Genomic DNA, 14,469 nt, shown 5'->3' with positions numbered 1-14,469 from the left:
AGAAATAAGGCTGATAAATATATTTGGTAGAATAATCTTTTTATTACTTGAAGTAAGTCTCCTTAGTGTTCCTTATAAAAAAAAACTGTCTTCAATGGATGTAATTGTCTGAAGCTATGTTAATGTAATTAAGTGTTAAAGACAAATTTTTCAGGTGATATAAGTTTCTTCTGCTCTGATGACTTTGTTGAAATTGAAATTTTATGCTAGCCTAAAATTTTTCTGCTCAGTAAAGCACTGAAACATAGAAATTGATTGATCTCTCCCTCCCCGATTACTATGTTGATTCTCATAGCTTTCTCCTAAATCTCTATTTGTTTCAATTTAAAAAAATGCTAAGAATGCAGATCATTCTAAGCAGATGATTTTAACAAGTTTATCTTGGAAAGTCTGGACTACTTATTCTGCAAGCACTTCAAGAGAAAAAAATACGTCGCTCTTCTTTAAAGTGGGCAATTAGTAACGAGTACAGTAACTAGAATTTGCATGAAAGGGAGGGTTTTTTTGTTAAAAATTTAGATTACTGAAAAATTAGGATTTTTGTGGGTTTTTTAAAGCTCATATTTACCAAACCGTCTTTTTTGTCCTAGATGGATGATACCCAGAAATACAATGGAGAAGTAGAAAGAACTAAAAGAACTTTGTTCACTAGCAGCTCATTTTCACAACCAGACTCTGCACACCCTCTCTCCACTAGTGCTTTCAGAAGCAGAGGTGAGGAGGAGGAGGAAGAAAAAGGAGGTGTTCAGTCAACATCTCCTCCTTGTTTGACACTACCTGTAAAATCCCAAGACCAAGATGCTGGAAGCAGTATTCTTAAACCAGAATATTGCTCTCCTCCTGATTCTCTTTCACTTGCATCTTCTGCAGAAAATGTGAGTCTGCCAGAGCCTGAGAATTCAAAATCCCTGGTAAGTGTGGAATAATGTGATTACTTAGTGTAACTGAATGCTGCAGCACAGTAAAAGGAAAAAAAAAATACATCTAACGCAAAGTATTCTTTGGTAGTAAGAAAATAGCTGAGAGAACTACTATTTCCTTTGATTTAATTCAGGGGAAAGAGAATACTTGGAAAGAAAATAATTGGTCCTTTTGCTGCATTTTTTTCCCTACCTTTTATATGTCCTGAGCTTAATTTTATTTCTCTTTCTAATTCAAAATAGTTATTCTAAATATTGTTTGATGTTTGCAAAGTTTTTGTTTATTCTCCAAATTAGCACATTGTGCACACAATCAGGTATGTCAGTTAGGTGAATGATCTGAGCTGCTGTAGCATTCATTTGCACTTTTAAACTGGTGGTGGAAAATAAAGATCAGCTTTTCAAAGGCCAGCCTTAAACATTAGTATCCCATCATCCTTTTTTCCATCTCTTGTGGCTTGAGCCTTCCCCCTTTTTTTGGAGTAGTTATTTACTTGAAATTAATCTAATTAATGTTCACATTAATGAATTTTAAAGCAAATCACCATCTTTTTGTATATGTGCTTATCCAAGAATTGCGTCTTCTAGGTTTTGTTTTTTTTTTTTCGATATGTATCTTCAACTACTGCTTTATCCAATTGATCACATGTTTCACAAGTAAAAATGACCAATAATAGCTTTAATTGTCGATACCTTTCCGTATTACCTAATGACGTGGTTCATACTCCTTGAAAGATTAGAGGTTAATTCTTTGCATTCCTGATGCTGCTGCAGAAGTTAATTATGCCAGTTGCTTGGGTGAGGATCATGAGACCTTAGATGCTTATTTATGAAATCATTTCCCACACCAGCTTTTTATAAATTCAGTCACTTTGAACCCTTCCTCTTTCTAATCACTTGTGGAAAAGGAACACATTTCAGTTGAATACTACTGATACCTCTTAGCCATTGCAATGAAATTATAATAATTTCTTGATTGATTCTTATACAACTGTGATTGTTTTATTAGAAAAGAGATTGTGATCATTTTTTTTTTCTGTGTTTTAGCAAAAACAGGCAGAGGAATTGCTGTTCTAATCAGTGAAAACGTAGATCAAACATGGGCTTTTTCCATCACTTTAGGAGAGACAAATGAGAACAAAATGTACTAAGTCTATTTTTTTTTTCCCTGTCATTAGTCACAAGATTATAATTCGTCCATTCTGCAAATGAGTAATGTGGAATTTTTTTAAAGAAAAAAAAAAAGTAAAAAAGAAAATTAAAAAAAAAAAAGCTTGTGTTGTGCCTCAAACAACAAGGTATAGCATAAGGAATGTAAGTTCCGTTTGGCATGTTTGTGAATCATTGTCAGAGCTGAGGGATTGATATAGTCCACTGGTCATCAGGGCAATAACACCAGGTTTGTGGAGTACTAAGTGTTTTGGAGATGACTTGTCCAAATGATGAAGTTCAGTGTACAAAGTCATGTTACTCCTGACAAGAGGTAGGTTTGCAGACGAGCTGGGTTGGGATGGCGGAAATAAAAATTACAACAGAAATTTCCAGAAGCACAGTCAAATTCAAAAGCTTTATATGTGCTTTAGCCCAGTACACTAACCTGTCCCTTAGTAGATTTGCTTTTAATGTACTTTTACTCACCTAAGGACTTGGATTGTATGGGAGCATTTGCAAGCCTAGTGGCTGTGTTTTGAAGAAAGGACTTAATGTCTACCCTGGGCTGTAACGGAAAGTATTTTGCCAGGAACATTCCTTCAACGTGAGGCAAAACCTCAGGATGTTACCTTGTGATGTTGTTGTCTTCTGCATCCAGTGCTTGGGTGCTGCTGAAGCCTTCTCTGGCTGCATCCTTCCTGGAGACTCTGGCTAACCACATCTGCTTGTGCAGTGCTCCCTGCAGCTGCCTCATGCATCCTGCCAACATTGGAACTTTGGGGAACTGGCTTAGATATCTAGACTTCTAAATACTTAAATGTAGGGAAAATGAATCCCGCTCTTCAGGAAAGCTGGTTCGCTAGGCAACTGAAATGTAGATGTACATTTAGTGAACCAAATTTGCTACACATGCAGGGGTCTCCTCCACGTACACATTGCTGGAATATATCTGTTTTAACAGTGTTTGACAGAAAAAGTCTATTTTTTTTCCTCTTTTATAGCAATGTCACTTCCATGATAATGAAGTGAATAGCATGCATTTGGGTATTTTAATTGTTTTTTAATGAGTTCACATTAAAATGTTAATGTATGCAACACATGTTCATAATGTAGTGTGGGATTGAAAGCAAGTGTTCCAAAATGTTTTCCAAATGAAATATTTCTGTAGTTTAAAATGATAATGTTAGGTTTTGATTCTGATTTTGAAAGCATCTTGAAAGTCCACTAGAATGATCTGGATTCTAGCTAGTTCTGGGATGAGTTTTAGTATCTAAGACCTCCATTACAAAATCCATAGCAAGCTAGTAGTATTTTACACAAAATTAAAAAGATGATTGTTCTCCCTAGTAAACCTAGTTGCAGCATTGAGTCTAAAGGAAACTGATGATGCCCACTGTAGGATGTGCAAGAAAAAAATAAGATGAATTACTGTTATCTAGCTTTTTCACATCTGACTGATGCTCTCTCAGCAGGCAGTGCGTTCCACAAATTCACAAGATTATCTTGAAAAACCCATTTAATGGTTTAGTTTCCTCAAATTTCTGACATTTTGTGGCATTGCGTTACAAAGTATCCAAAATAAGAGAAATGCATAGCTACGTATGTGTGTAGAGAAAATGTAAATGTAAACTGAAAACATCCTTGTTTGAATAAAAACCACATGAGTTAGTTAACTGACTTCAATACTGTTTCCTTTGTCTATGATGCTAATAATAGATGATTAAAGTGCACATTGTGAGCAGCCTCACTTATTTAGAGGATAAACTTTCCCTCATTTAGATTCCTGTGATACCAGATACTGTAGTGTCATGTTTTATTTTTCAGGAACAGTACAGTGAAATGAGAATCAGTATAAACCAGAGACCTGGTCACAGTCGCAGCTTTGGGTTTACAACAAATTGGAGTTCTTCAGGGGCCTTTGTACAGACAGTTGAAGAAGGTAAATGTGTATTAACTGCACAAGTTTTTGTTCTTATGTTAAGTTTGAAAAGACTTCTAAATTAAGATGTTTGCTGTTAATGCTGCAAATATTTAAACAAATCAAATGGAGATTTGAAAAAAAGCAATATTTAGTTTGCTAATTTATTTCTATCAATTGTCGTTTCTTGAAACAGGTTGAATTCGAAAATTCCAAACCCACATTTTCCTAATCAAGGACATTTCTATAACCACTGAAAAGGCATAAACGTTCAAGCGTTCATCAAGCCCCTTACAGAACAGTAGTAAGGGGCACATACAGGCTTTTGACATCCAGATTGTTCCTTTCAGCTAAATTTAAAAGATTTTGTTTCATGTGGTTAGTAAACACACACAAAGGAAACTTAGAAGTTAATATTTTTATTTCAATTTTACCTTTCTTAGTCATGTTGAATTTTGGAGACAGTTAATATTTTTAAGCAGTTGCAACTTGTAAATTGATTTTCAGTGTGGTTTGTTTTTTTCAGATATGCTAATACTGAGGAAAAGCAAACATTTTTCTCTTGAAATAAAACATACATAACATTTATTTCTAAGCTTTAGTGGCCTTCTGCAGAGAATGAGCTCAGTTTTCTTAAATAAAAAAAAAACAAAACCACACACAGCAAAACAAAACAAAAAACCCCAAGCAAATCCCATGTAGAGCTTATTTTCTGAACAGTGATCTTTCCCATTGCCAGTAATACTTAAGGAATATTTAATTGTGCCCTTTCTTCCAGCTAGCACAAGATCATCCTGAGAAAGGAGAAATAACTGGAAACTTCTCATTATACTTTGCAGAGAAGCAAAAATACCATTTAACAGCACTTACTGAGCAGCATTTTTTTTTTTTAATTTTATTTCACAGTTAATTTTTAGACCTCTCTTCACTATAGCTGGGTACTTCTCATAATTAGGTTGTATCTGTTAATAATCGCTTTACATGAAGAATAACTTTCCATTTACTTTCCCTGCTGCCAGGCTTCTGGTTTAATTTTGTTACTTGGAGAGGCAAGAGAACCATCTCTTTGCACTGCCAACTGTAAATGAGAAACCTGAGGGTAGGGAATGTTTCTGCTGGTCATTCACAAAGGTCCATGTGGGCTCTATCCCGCAGCTCTGTAGACAAGGAGAAGATGAAGGCCTCGTGGCTGTTATCTTGGTTATGCTTCGTTACCGTTCTCAGAAGGAAGGGTGCAAAGTATAAAGATGGAATGGAGAATTGACTGTATCTTGGTATTCTTGGTAATAGCATGTGTTTAACATCTTTTTTTTTTTAACTGACTCATGTTGTATCCTTATTCAAAAGCTGTAGCTTCCTTTAAATGGATGAAGGATGAAAGAAGTGGACAGCCCATTGGAAGAGTAAGATGTGCTTTTGGCTGGGCACTTCTGAATGTTGTGTTTACTATTTTTAAGGATAAGTCATAGCGTAATTCAAGTTGGAAGGGACCCTGGCAGATCACCTAGGGCAAAAAAGTGTCAAGGCTGAATTCAGACCAAGTTGCTTTAGGGACTTGCCCAGGTGAGTTTGAGACGCTCCAAGGATGGAAACTGCAGAGCCTCTCTGGGCATAATTATCCTCTCGGAGAAAACTTTCCCTGTATATCCAGTCAGACTGACCTTTGTCTCGGTTTATAACCACTGCGCTGTGTTCTCCTGCCATGAATTTCAATAAAGAGCAGGCTTTCCCTTCTCAATGCTCTTTCCGTAGGTATTGGGGAGGACTGCTGTTAGGTCCCCTTGCAGCCTCTCCAGGCTGAACAAGCCCATACCCCTCAACCTCTCCTCACAGGCCAAGTGCTCCAGCACTGACCATCCCAGTGGCCTCCCATAAAACTTGCTCCAGTTTATTGATGTCTCTCTTACAGCGGGACACCAAAACTGGACATGGTATTGTCGATGTGACGTAACAAGTGCTGAGTGAATGGAATAGTCGCTTCCCGCGAGCTACTGGTCATGCTGGTGTTCATATAGCCACACTGCTGGCAGGGCGCCCCTAGCCCTGCTCTCCAGCCCATCAGCCCCTCAGCATGTACCATCACTGGGGTTAGTCCATCCTGGGAGCAGGACTCTGTGTTTGCCCTTGTTGAATGTCAGGTTCCTGCTCTGAACGGCAGCCCTGCCCTCCAGCGTGTTGACCACCCTGTCCCTTTTGGGGTGATTTGCAAACTTGAGGGTGTCGTTCACCTCCTTCTCCTCCTGGTTATTGGTGAACATGTTACAGAGATACTGTGGTTTAGGTCACTCCGGCAACTAAACCCCACACAGCTGCTCGCTCACCTGCCCCCACCCCCCAGGGATGAGGAAGAGAATTAAAGGGGAAAAGGGAAGGAGACTCGTGGGTTGAGATAAGAACAATTTAATAATAATAATATATGAATATATATATGTGCATATAATGCTAATAATAAATTCAATTGATGCACAGTGTAATTGCTCCCCACCCAGTGACCAAGGCCCTACCTGGCCCAGACTAATGATCCTGAAACAAGTAAGTCCCAACACCGCAATCCCGGATGAGCGGGAGGCCTGAAAAGAGGGAGAGAGAGCACTCCAAGAGTGAGAGCCCTGGAAGAGCAAAGGCCCTTCTTTCCGGCCAGCCCTCTTCTGTATACTGGGCATGACGCTGCATGATATGGAATACTCCACTGGCCAATTTGGCCCTCAATCCTAAGTCTAAGTTCAAACCATAAGGGGTGTTGTGGAACCACCACTGTCCCGGCTATGCTTCCCCCTGTCCTGTTGTGCTCCTGCACACTGGCAAGAACACGGCAGCTGAAAAGCCCTTGAGCCCTCAGTGCCAACTACAAACATCAGCGCGCTGTCAGCATTCTGCTCAGAGCAAGTCTCAGACTAAAACCACAACACAGAGCTCTTCTGGCTGCTAGAAAGAACTAACTCTGTCCCAGCTGAAACCAGGACAAAAGAACAGATCCCAGGGTACATGCCTGGGGAGCTCCACTTGTAACCAGCCTCCAGGCTGAGTGTGAATCTTTAACTGCTACCCATGGAGCCTGACAGCCCAGCCTGTTTTTCACCCATCTGATCGTTCTGCCCTGTAGACAGTACCATCCCAACTTTGCTACCAGGATACTGTGGAAGATCATGTCAAAAAGCCTTATTAAAGACAAAGCGGATGGTATCCACCACTCTCCCTTCATCCACAGATCTAGTAATTTTATCATTGAAGACCAAGGTTGATCAAGCATCATTTAGGCTTGGCAAATCCATACTGTTCCCAATCAGCTTTTTATCTTTTGTGACTCCATAAATAGCTTCCAGGAAGACTTTCTCCGATTGTCTTAACATACTTATCCTAACTAGCTGTGTGATTTTCTTCAGGTGATAGCCTGCATTTATTTTTTTAGTACTTATAAATGACTCTGTATTACACATATGCTTTTCCTTCAAAAAATTAAGAAAACTACTTGGCAAGCAAAATTAACTACTTATTAAGCTTTTCAGACCACTTTCAAGACTTAGGCTTATAAATAAAAGAAGATAGTACTCGTTTTTACAGAAACTTTCAACCTCTACACTAAAACTTAAGTAAACAGAAACACTTAAAGTCATTAATCTAGGCATTGTTCTGCCAGCTTCCCCAGTGCCATATAATCTTTATTGTTTCAGCCCTTTCCCTTTCACCCACTCTATTTGCAATCAGTTTTTGAGATTGCATTGATGTAGGTGTGCACATGTCTGTGATCAAACACTTGCAAGCATGTAGGACAAAGTAAATTTGACCCACTTCCTTCAAGTTTTAAAGTTTTTGTATGACTCTGAGCTAGTATTTATCTGCTGTAATAACAACAGATGGGCATAGGTTAGAGATAACTAAATATGTGTGGAAAATGAGCATTTGCTTGGTTTTTGTTTTCACTAGGGAGTAGTAATAAAGAAAAACAGCAATACCTGTTTTATGTAATGTAAGTGAAATCTTCTACAGCAGCATAAAGAAATTCAGTAAATCCTATAGTCTTGGCACAGCTGGACAGAGAAAGACAACTGGCACCATACAACTTCAGGCACCTGTATTGCCAGTTAGTCTCTGTAGGCTTCCCTGGAGGTGAATCAGAGCAGAAGCCCAGTGCCCTGGTTTGCACTCCTTAAAAGGAGTCCTTATTCAGACTGTAGAGGCAGTAGTGGAAGAGCAGCTGGCAAAGTTATGTGCCAAAAATTGAGCAATGTAAGTTGTTTTTGCTGTGTTAGGTAGGCACGTGCAATCTAGAGACTGCTGCTATTCATTCGAATCTGTACGGTTGGAGTATGGTCTGGATATGTCTTTCTGGTGATATTATAGGAGGAACCTTGCAATCTTAAATTCCTTTACTTTCCTAAAACTGAGCTGAGGTATACTGTTCTCGCCTCTGAGCTGGGTCTCATCCCTGTCGAATTGTTTATGTTAAATGAACACTACCTTTTTTGGTTCCTAGAGCTTATTCTGTCACAACAGAAAACAGGGAAATGATCAGTTCTGATGACTCTCCTTGAGCCTGGAGCATTCCCTGTACCATAAAGTTCGGTCTACATGTGATCAAACTATATAGTATTAAAGATCTTAGATTTTGAAATCAGACACCATTCCAAATGTTATATGACATTATTGAAAATACTAACTTCAGTGGTAGTATCTTCAATGGCATCCTTAACAGTACCTTGTATTAATAGATTTGAAAACCCATTAATTGTTTTGCATCTTGCGGGCTCTAAGGAGAAGCATGTTTTTTCCAGTTTAATTATCACTCACGTTTTCTTTCACCAAATGAAAACCGTACCTTTTCTTCTATAATATTGTTTAAAAGTAATTGGCGTGTTTTGAAAATTTCACTGATAACTACTAATGGAATTTCTAGTCCATACTTTAAGAATAATGCAAAAAAATAGAATATGGAGCTATGCTCTTCTAACATAGTAGTTAATGTTGTTTTTTAGTGAAATATGATGGATCAATGTTTGGTGCAGTATTAGGAAACATAACATTTCTTCATTTCTTAACTTCCTGGGGTGCTAGGAATATTAAAAACTATTTGAATCCTTAGTGGATGATCCAGTCTTCTAGCAGCATTCTACTAGCAAGTCAGAGAAGGTCAGGATGAAGCTTACGGTGTTTAAATTCTGTCCTACTTGTCCACATTTGTTTCTGATAATGTAATATAACATTGTTCTTGATATATTTTAAACAAGATACATGCATTTGACTATTTCAGAAAACGCTTCTATTATGTAATTCGAATTTATTTTATGAAAGTGAGGATTTATTGTGTAGTCTTAAACTATGTTTTCACTTAGCTTTTTAATTTTCTTTTCTGCTAAAGGAATAATTTTTAATGGAAGAATCATTCAGAGGTAATTGATAAAATCTGACTTAAGGAAGCATGAGTTTCTCAGCTCATCCATTTTCTGAATTAATAGGAAAAAAAAGTTTATTAACTGGTCCTTTTTGTTCTTTGTCCTTAGGCTAGTGAGATCACCTGCCAATGTTTAGTAGTAGATGAAAAAGAGTATAAAGTGCGGCCTGTCTTGCAAAATACCAGTAGAATTCAAAGTCCAAGCTGCAATAAAATTTGCTCTTAATTGACAAAATAAGTGGAATCCGGAGAATTCTAATGGGACAGCACCCAGCAATACGTTGGGTCCAATTACCAATCAATTCAGAGCTAAAAAACTATTTTAGTAAAGCAGCATGTTCTTGTCAGTAGAGCTCAGAAATGTAAATAAGACTATGAGGAAGCCAGCTTCTACTGAAATTGACAAAGCGGAGCCACCCCCCCCCCCCCCCTTTTTTTTTTCTGGCAAATAAGAGAATTACCCAAACATTGGCTGAATTTCAGCTAATAGCTGACTACAGACAATGTGACGCTGCCTCTCTCTCACTATCCTGAATTATAAAGCTGAGTTAGTGAAGGCATGGCTGGGCCCAGAGGCTGTTTATTAAATTGGCTAGCCTGAATGTGAACGCTTGCACGTCCAAAAGGCTGATATTCCTTGTTGTCTTCCTGAGTTTCAGACTGAAACACTGCTTGGATATTACCTGAATTTAATGACCTTATATTCACAGTACGGTAGATTTTTCTGAATATCTATCAATAAGCATTTTGTTGGTGCAAAAAAAAAAAAAAAAATTATTTTACTGGGGTAAAAGAATATTTGTGAATGGAGGCAAAATTTTATTTTTCTTCTATATTCTGCAGGTAGCCCTGCAGCACTTTGTCAGCTGTGTGAAGATGATGAGATCATTGCTATCAACGGCACTAGAGTTTCACGTATGGACTACAGTCAGTGGGAAGAAGCCATCAGCAGAGCACTAGAAACTGGAACCCTGGTCATGGATGTCAGGCGATATGGAAAGAATGGTGAGTTGTTTCATCAGGCAGATACAGCATGCTCTGTAAGGCAAATAAGCTTTGTCTCTGCTGTACCTGACAGCCGAGAGTCCTTATTACCCTTACAGCAGTTATATGTACCTCAGTAGTTTGCTGGCATGTCTGTTGCATTTTAACACAACTTGGCTTTTTTTTTTAACGACTCGTGCATTAGAAATGTCTTGGCAAGCAAGTCTGCAAAGCATTGAACTACTGACCTCTCTATTGTGCTCTGGCCTGTTTCTGAGAGGATGCACAGGTAAAAAGGTGTGCAACCACCACACAAGGGAATATAACGTTTCCTTTCCTGCCGTGCCACAAAACCAAAGAGGGGCTGATTTCTAGAGGATAGCAATTTTTAGAGCCTCTCTCCTTCAGTCAGCAGCTCTGCTTTTCGTCAGAGAAGGTGGATCTTGGGTTCCTTTTTTCAGGGAGTGTTTTGGGTGGCATATGAGCTTGCAGTTGATGTAGCACTTCTGTGCTATGGTTTTGACCATTGACTCAAATATTGGGATGGCTGTAATCTCTCCAGAATGGCACTGTTCATTCTGGCTAGTGAAGGTTTCCGTCTTGGCTTTTAGCATCTCTAGACTTGCCATGGGTTTGGTCAGGATACGCTTTTGAAGTCCCGAAAGAATTTTTCCAGAGTTGGAAGTGTGGCCAATGACTTCTTTCACATCATAAAACCAAATCATTCTTTTCGTAGGAAGCTAGGTAGAATAAGTTGCCAGCAGATAGGGGGAAAAATAGTAGGGTGGGAAGAGACAGGGAACAAATCACAACTTGTATGGGCCTAGCACAAATGAAGAGTGAAATCAGTGGAGAAGAACTCATTAAATAAATTTTAGGGAGTTGGTGGGAGAAATAACAGAGTTTGAGTGAAGATTATGATTTGTCTTCACCTCATCAGTTTTGCTAGTTTAGTGTAGACTGCCTCTTTTTGCCCTCTGTGTGTTTCCTGAGGAGCACGGATGTGAAAATGACACTTCTCTGGATAGTGTATGAGTCAAACTGTACCTTGTGTGAGTAAAACTGGAAGAATTTTCTCGATCCTTACTAATGCTAATGAAATAATTTCCAATGAGTACTAATTGCTCTGTAATGTTGAGCTGCTGTAGTCCATGTTAGCGAAACATCTGGTAAACTTTTACCTGGCTTATGACTAACACTTGCATTTTTGGGGAAGGCGGTCTGCTCATAAAAGCCCTTTTTCCTGTCTTCACAAATTCCACCTGATTTGTGTCTGTCTCTCTTCTGTTATGTGTTTTTTTTTGTGTGTTATTTTAATGTGTTTTCACTAACTCTTGTTCTGTTCTTTGACATTACTGTCTACATTAATTTCTTGATCCTCCACATACCAAAAAGACTGGGGCAAAGACCAGCCTTCCCTGCCACATGTAAGGCATAAAGTCCTCAATCTCACCAGTATGGCTACCAACATTATAGGTACATCTGAAAATAAGTGGATTGATGCAACTTCTGGAGAACACGTTTCAAATGTTTCCACCATATCAACAAAAAGAGATTTCTCCAGCAGCCTTCCAAGTTCTGTGAGTATGTTTTTGAAGGGTTATAGGATTTGGAGGGGGAGGAAGAAAGTAAAAATATTGACGTCTTCATAGGGGGAGGAAGGGGAAAAGACCTTGGAAATCTTATTTTTATTTGTATCGCTTAAGGAACATGTAGGATACGGAGATTTAGCTATTTACTTACTGAGGTAAATAAGATGCTTTAAAGACTTGCTACTGTCCTTTCATGAGTGGACACTGCAGACCATGTTTTAAGTAAAATGTATAGAGTGTTTATTCTTTAGAAAAGACTTTTGCCTCCGTTATTAGCATAAATGAAGGTTGCAGCCTCAAAGAAGCAGTGCATACATGCTTTCAACTTACTTGCAAATAACACTGCCTACCAAGGAGCTGATAGGAAGATCTTAGCTTCTGGTATTTTCTTGATTTTTGTTTCAGCCACCACTTCACAGCTGGTTATTGATCACCTCCAATGCCTGCAGTCATTTTATTGTATAATACAGTCAAGAAGTTTCAGATAATTTTGTGTCTTTCTGTGGAAAGTGTTCTGAAGTATTTCATGATATACAGCTCCTGTCAGGAGAGACGTGTAATTAGATAAACTTCCACAAATCTAATGAACCTAAGCCCTGTATTTTTTTTTTTTATTTTTTCAGAATACAGAAACAAAGTTGATAAATGGAATGCAAGGAGATCTTGGCTCTAACGAACAAAGAGGTAAACCACTGTTACTTTTCATTCACTAATTGTGTGGGTTTGGAACAAGCGCAGACACTAAACCTGAAATCATCACAAGCTTTATATAGTGGGTGAAGTGAGACTTTAATGAACTGAAAGCTAGACAGGTATGACAAAGATCTAGTTGCATCCAAATTGGGTGTAGTTTGCTTCCATGACATGCTAGGCAGTTGGAGAACTGACAACAAAGCAGTGACAAACCTCCCTCATCTCTGCGTTAGTGGTGTGGTAGGGGTGAAAGAGAAGAAGGCACACAATTTATTGTAATTACTACTGAATTGCATGGAGACTGAGTCAGTATGAATATCAATTTATTTCACTACTCAGGAAGAGTGTAAAGAGTATTCAACTTTTTTTTTTTCCTCCCTATTTCATTTGTGAGGTTTTGGGGGTAGTGGTTGTTTCACTGCTATTATTATTTTACTTTTAATCCTGGAGAATGACATTGATGGTTCTAGTATGAATAGTAATTACTTAACAATTCTATGAACAGTTATAACCTTACTTGATGACAGTGAGAGAAACCAGGTACATAGACTTCCTAATGGAACAGTAATCCTTAAATGGGAACTTCGTATTTCATTTTATCTTGAATGCGCATGGCGATTTATAAAAGCGTTCCCCCAAGAGATCAGTTGCCCTCTGGAGATGCCTTTCTAATGACTTCAAACAGTGATTAGGCTCCTGAATTCAGTTTGGCTGGCATCTCAGTCAAAGTGGCTTTAATTAGACAGAGAGAATCTGAGTCTAAGCTTGATGCTTGTACTGTTGGACATTGTTAGTGATAAAGTGAAATACTAATCAGTATATGATGTAACCTACTAAAAACTGTGTGTGTTTCTATGAAAAAACAGATTTCCTTTGTGTTTCAGGAGCTTTTTATTTTTTCTGAAGTGATGTTGCTGTAGATTAGAGGTCTAACAAATGTTTGTTATCCAGTGGTGACAGTCACTAAAAAAAAAAAGAGAGCACCTCATTGACTTGTTTGTATTCTTTGTATTTTTCAAATAGCATCTGAACCTATTTCTTTGAAAAACTTAAAAAGACGGTCACAATTTTTTGAACAAGGTAAACCAAAGAGCTAACATTTCATGTACTTCCATGAAATTGTTCCTGCTGCACACTCTTCCTAACAAGTCTGGTGCTGGGTACTATACCTCTTCAGCATTGTTTGTTGCAGTTATGACAAAGCAACATAATTAATTTCCCTTCTTTCCCCAGGGTCGTCAGGTTATTCTTACAATTCATGGGTCTACCTTTGTGGTAATGGGTCTTTGCGTGTTCTCTCGTATCTATAGCTGTTTAAATGTTCTTCTGTGTTCATGCTTTTTTTTTTCCACTGGGTAGGAGTAAGAAGGATAGCACTCTGTTCAGATTTGCTACTACCTACAAAACAAGAATAATGTTGAATATTCTAGCAGAGGCTTAGTGTGGATCTCAGAGCTGTTGACAAAATTTTGGATTTGAGTTTATCTGGAGTTGCAGCTCTGTGCTTTCGTCTAAATTGGTGGAAAACGGCAACTGCTGGCTTTCCACTGTGTGATGGTGTCGCAAGATCTCAAGAAGACCAATATAAAATTTGAATTGAATATGCTAGCTTTTAAAGGCAAAAAAACCTGAGGCACTCAGTTTTGGTTTTGTAGGTTGCTTTTTGGTGTTTTGCATGTCACAACTCACATACTTCCACTAATGTTGTATGTCTAATGCTGTCTTCAGACTATGTATGTCTTGCTGTTTTGCTGTAGCCTGAAAGAGTGAATTTCTGGCCCACTGGAAGTCCAGTGTGAATAATGCCAGTGATTTTAGTGG

General features: G+C 38.3%; 1 protein-coding gene across 4 annotated transcripts in view; it reads left to right on the top strand.

Annotated features, from left to right (window-relative positions):
• LMO7 (LIM domain 7) overlaps positions 1–14,469 on the top strand; it is a 133,687-nt gene that overhangs the window by 102,055 nt on the left and 17,163 nt on the right. For 2 of the 4 annotated variants that reach the window (XM_086611603.1, XM_086611594.1), the window contains exons 17-23: positions 591–911; positions 3,897–4,011; positions 10,223–10,384; positions 11,759–11,943; positions 12,579–12,639; positions 13,672–13,728; positions 13,882–13,923. In XM_086611603.1, coding sequence (XP_086467729.1) covers positions 591–911; positions 3,897–4,011; positions 10,223–10,384; positions 11,759–11,943; positions 12,579–12,639; positions 13,672–13,728; positions 13,882–13,923 — 943 coding nt within the window. Of the gene's footprint in view, positions 1–590; positions 918–3,896; positions 4,012–10,222; positions 10,385–11,758; positions 11,944–12,578; positions 12,640–13,671; positions 13,729–13,881; positions 13,924–14,469 lie in introns of all 4 variants that reach the window. The other 2 variants (XM_086611611.1, XM_086611619.1) reach the window with 2 other exon arrangements.

The sequence above is a fragment of the Tauraco erythrolophus genome, chromosome 1, assembly GCF_009769465.1.
Source record: "Tauraco erythrolophus isolate bTauEry1 chromosome 1, bTauEry1.pri, whole genome shotgun sequence".
Lineage (NCBI taxonomy): Eukaryota > Metazoa > Chordata > Aves > Musophagiformes > Musophagidae > Tauraco > Tauraco erythrolophus.
Note: the sequence above shows the minus strand (reverse complement) of the source record. Positions and strands in the feature narration are given on the sequence as shown.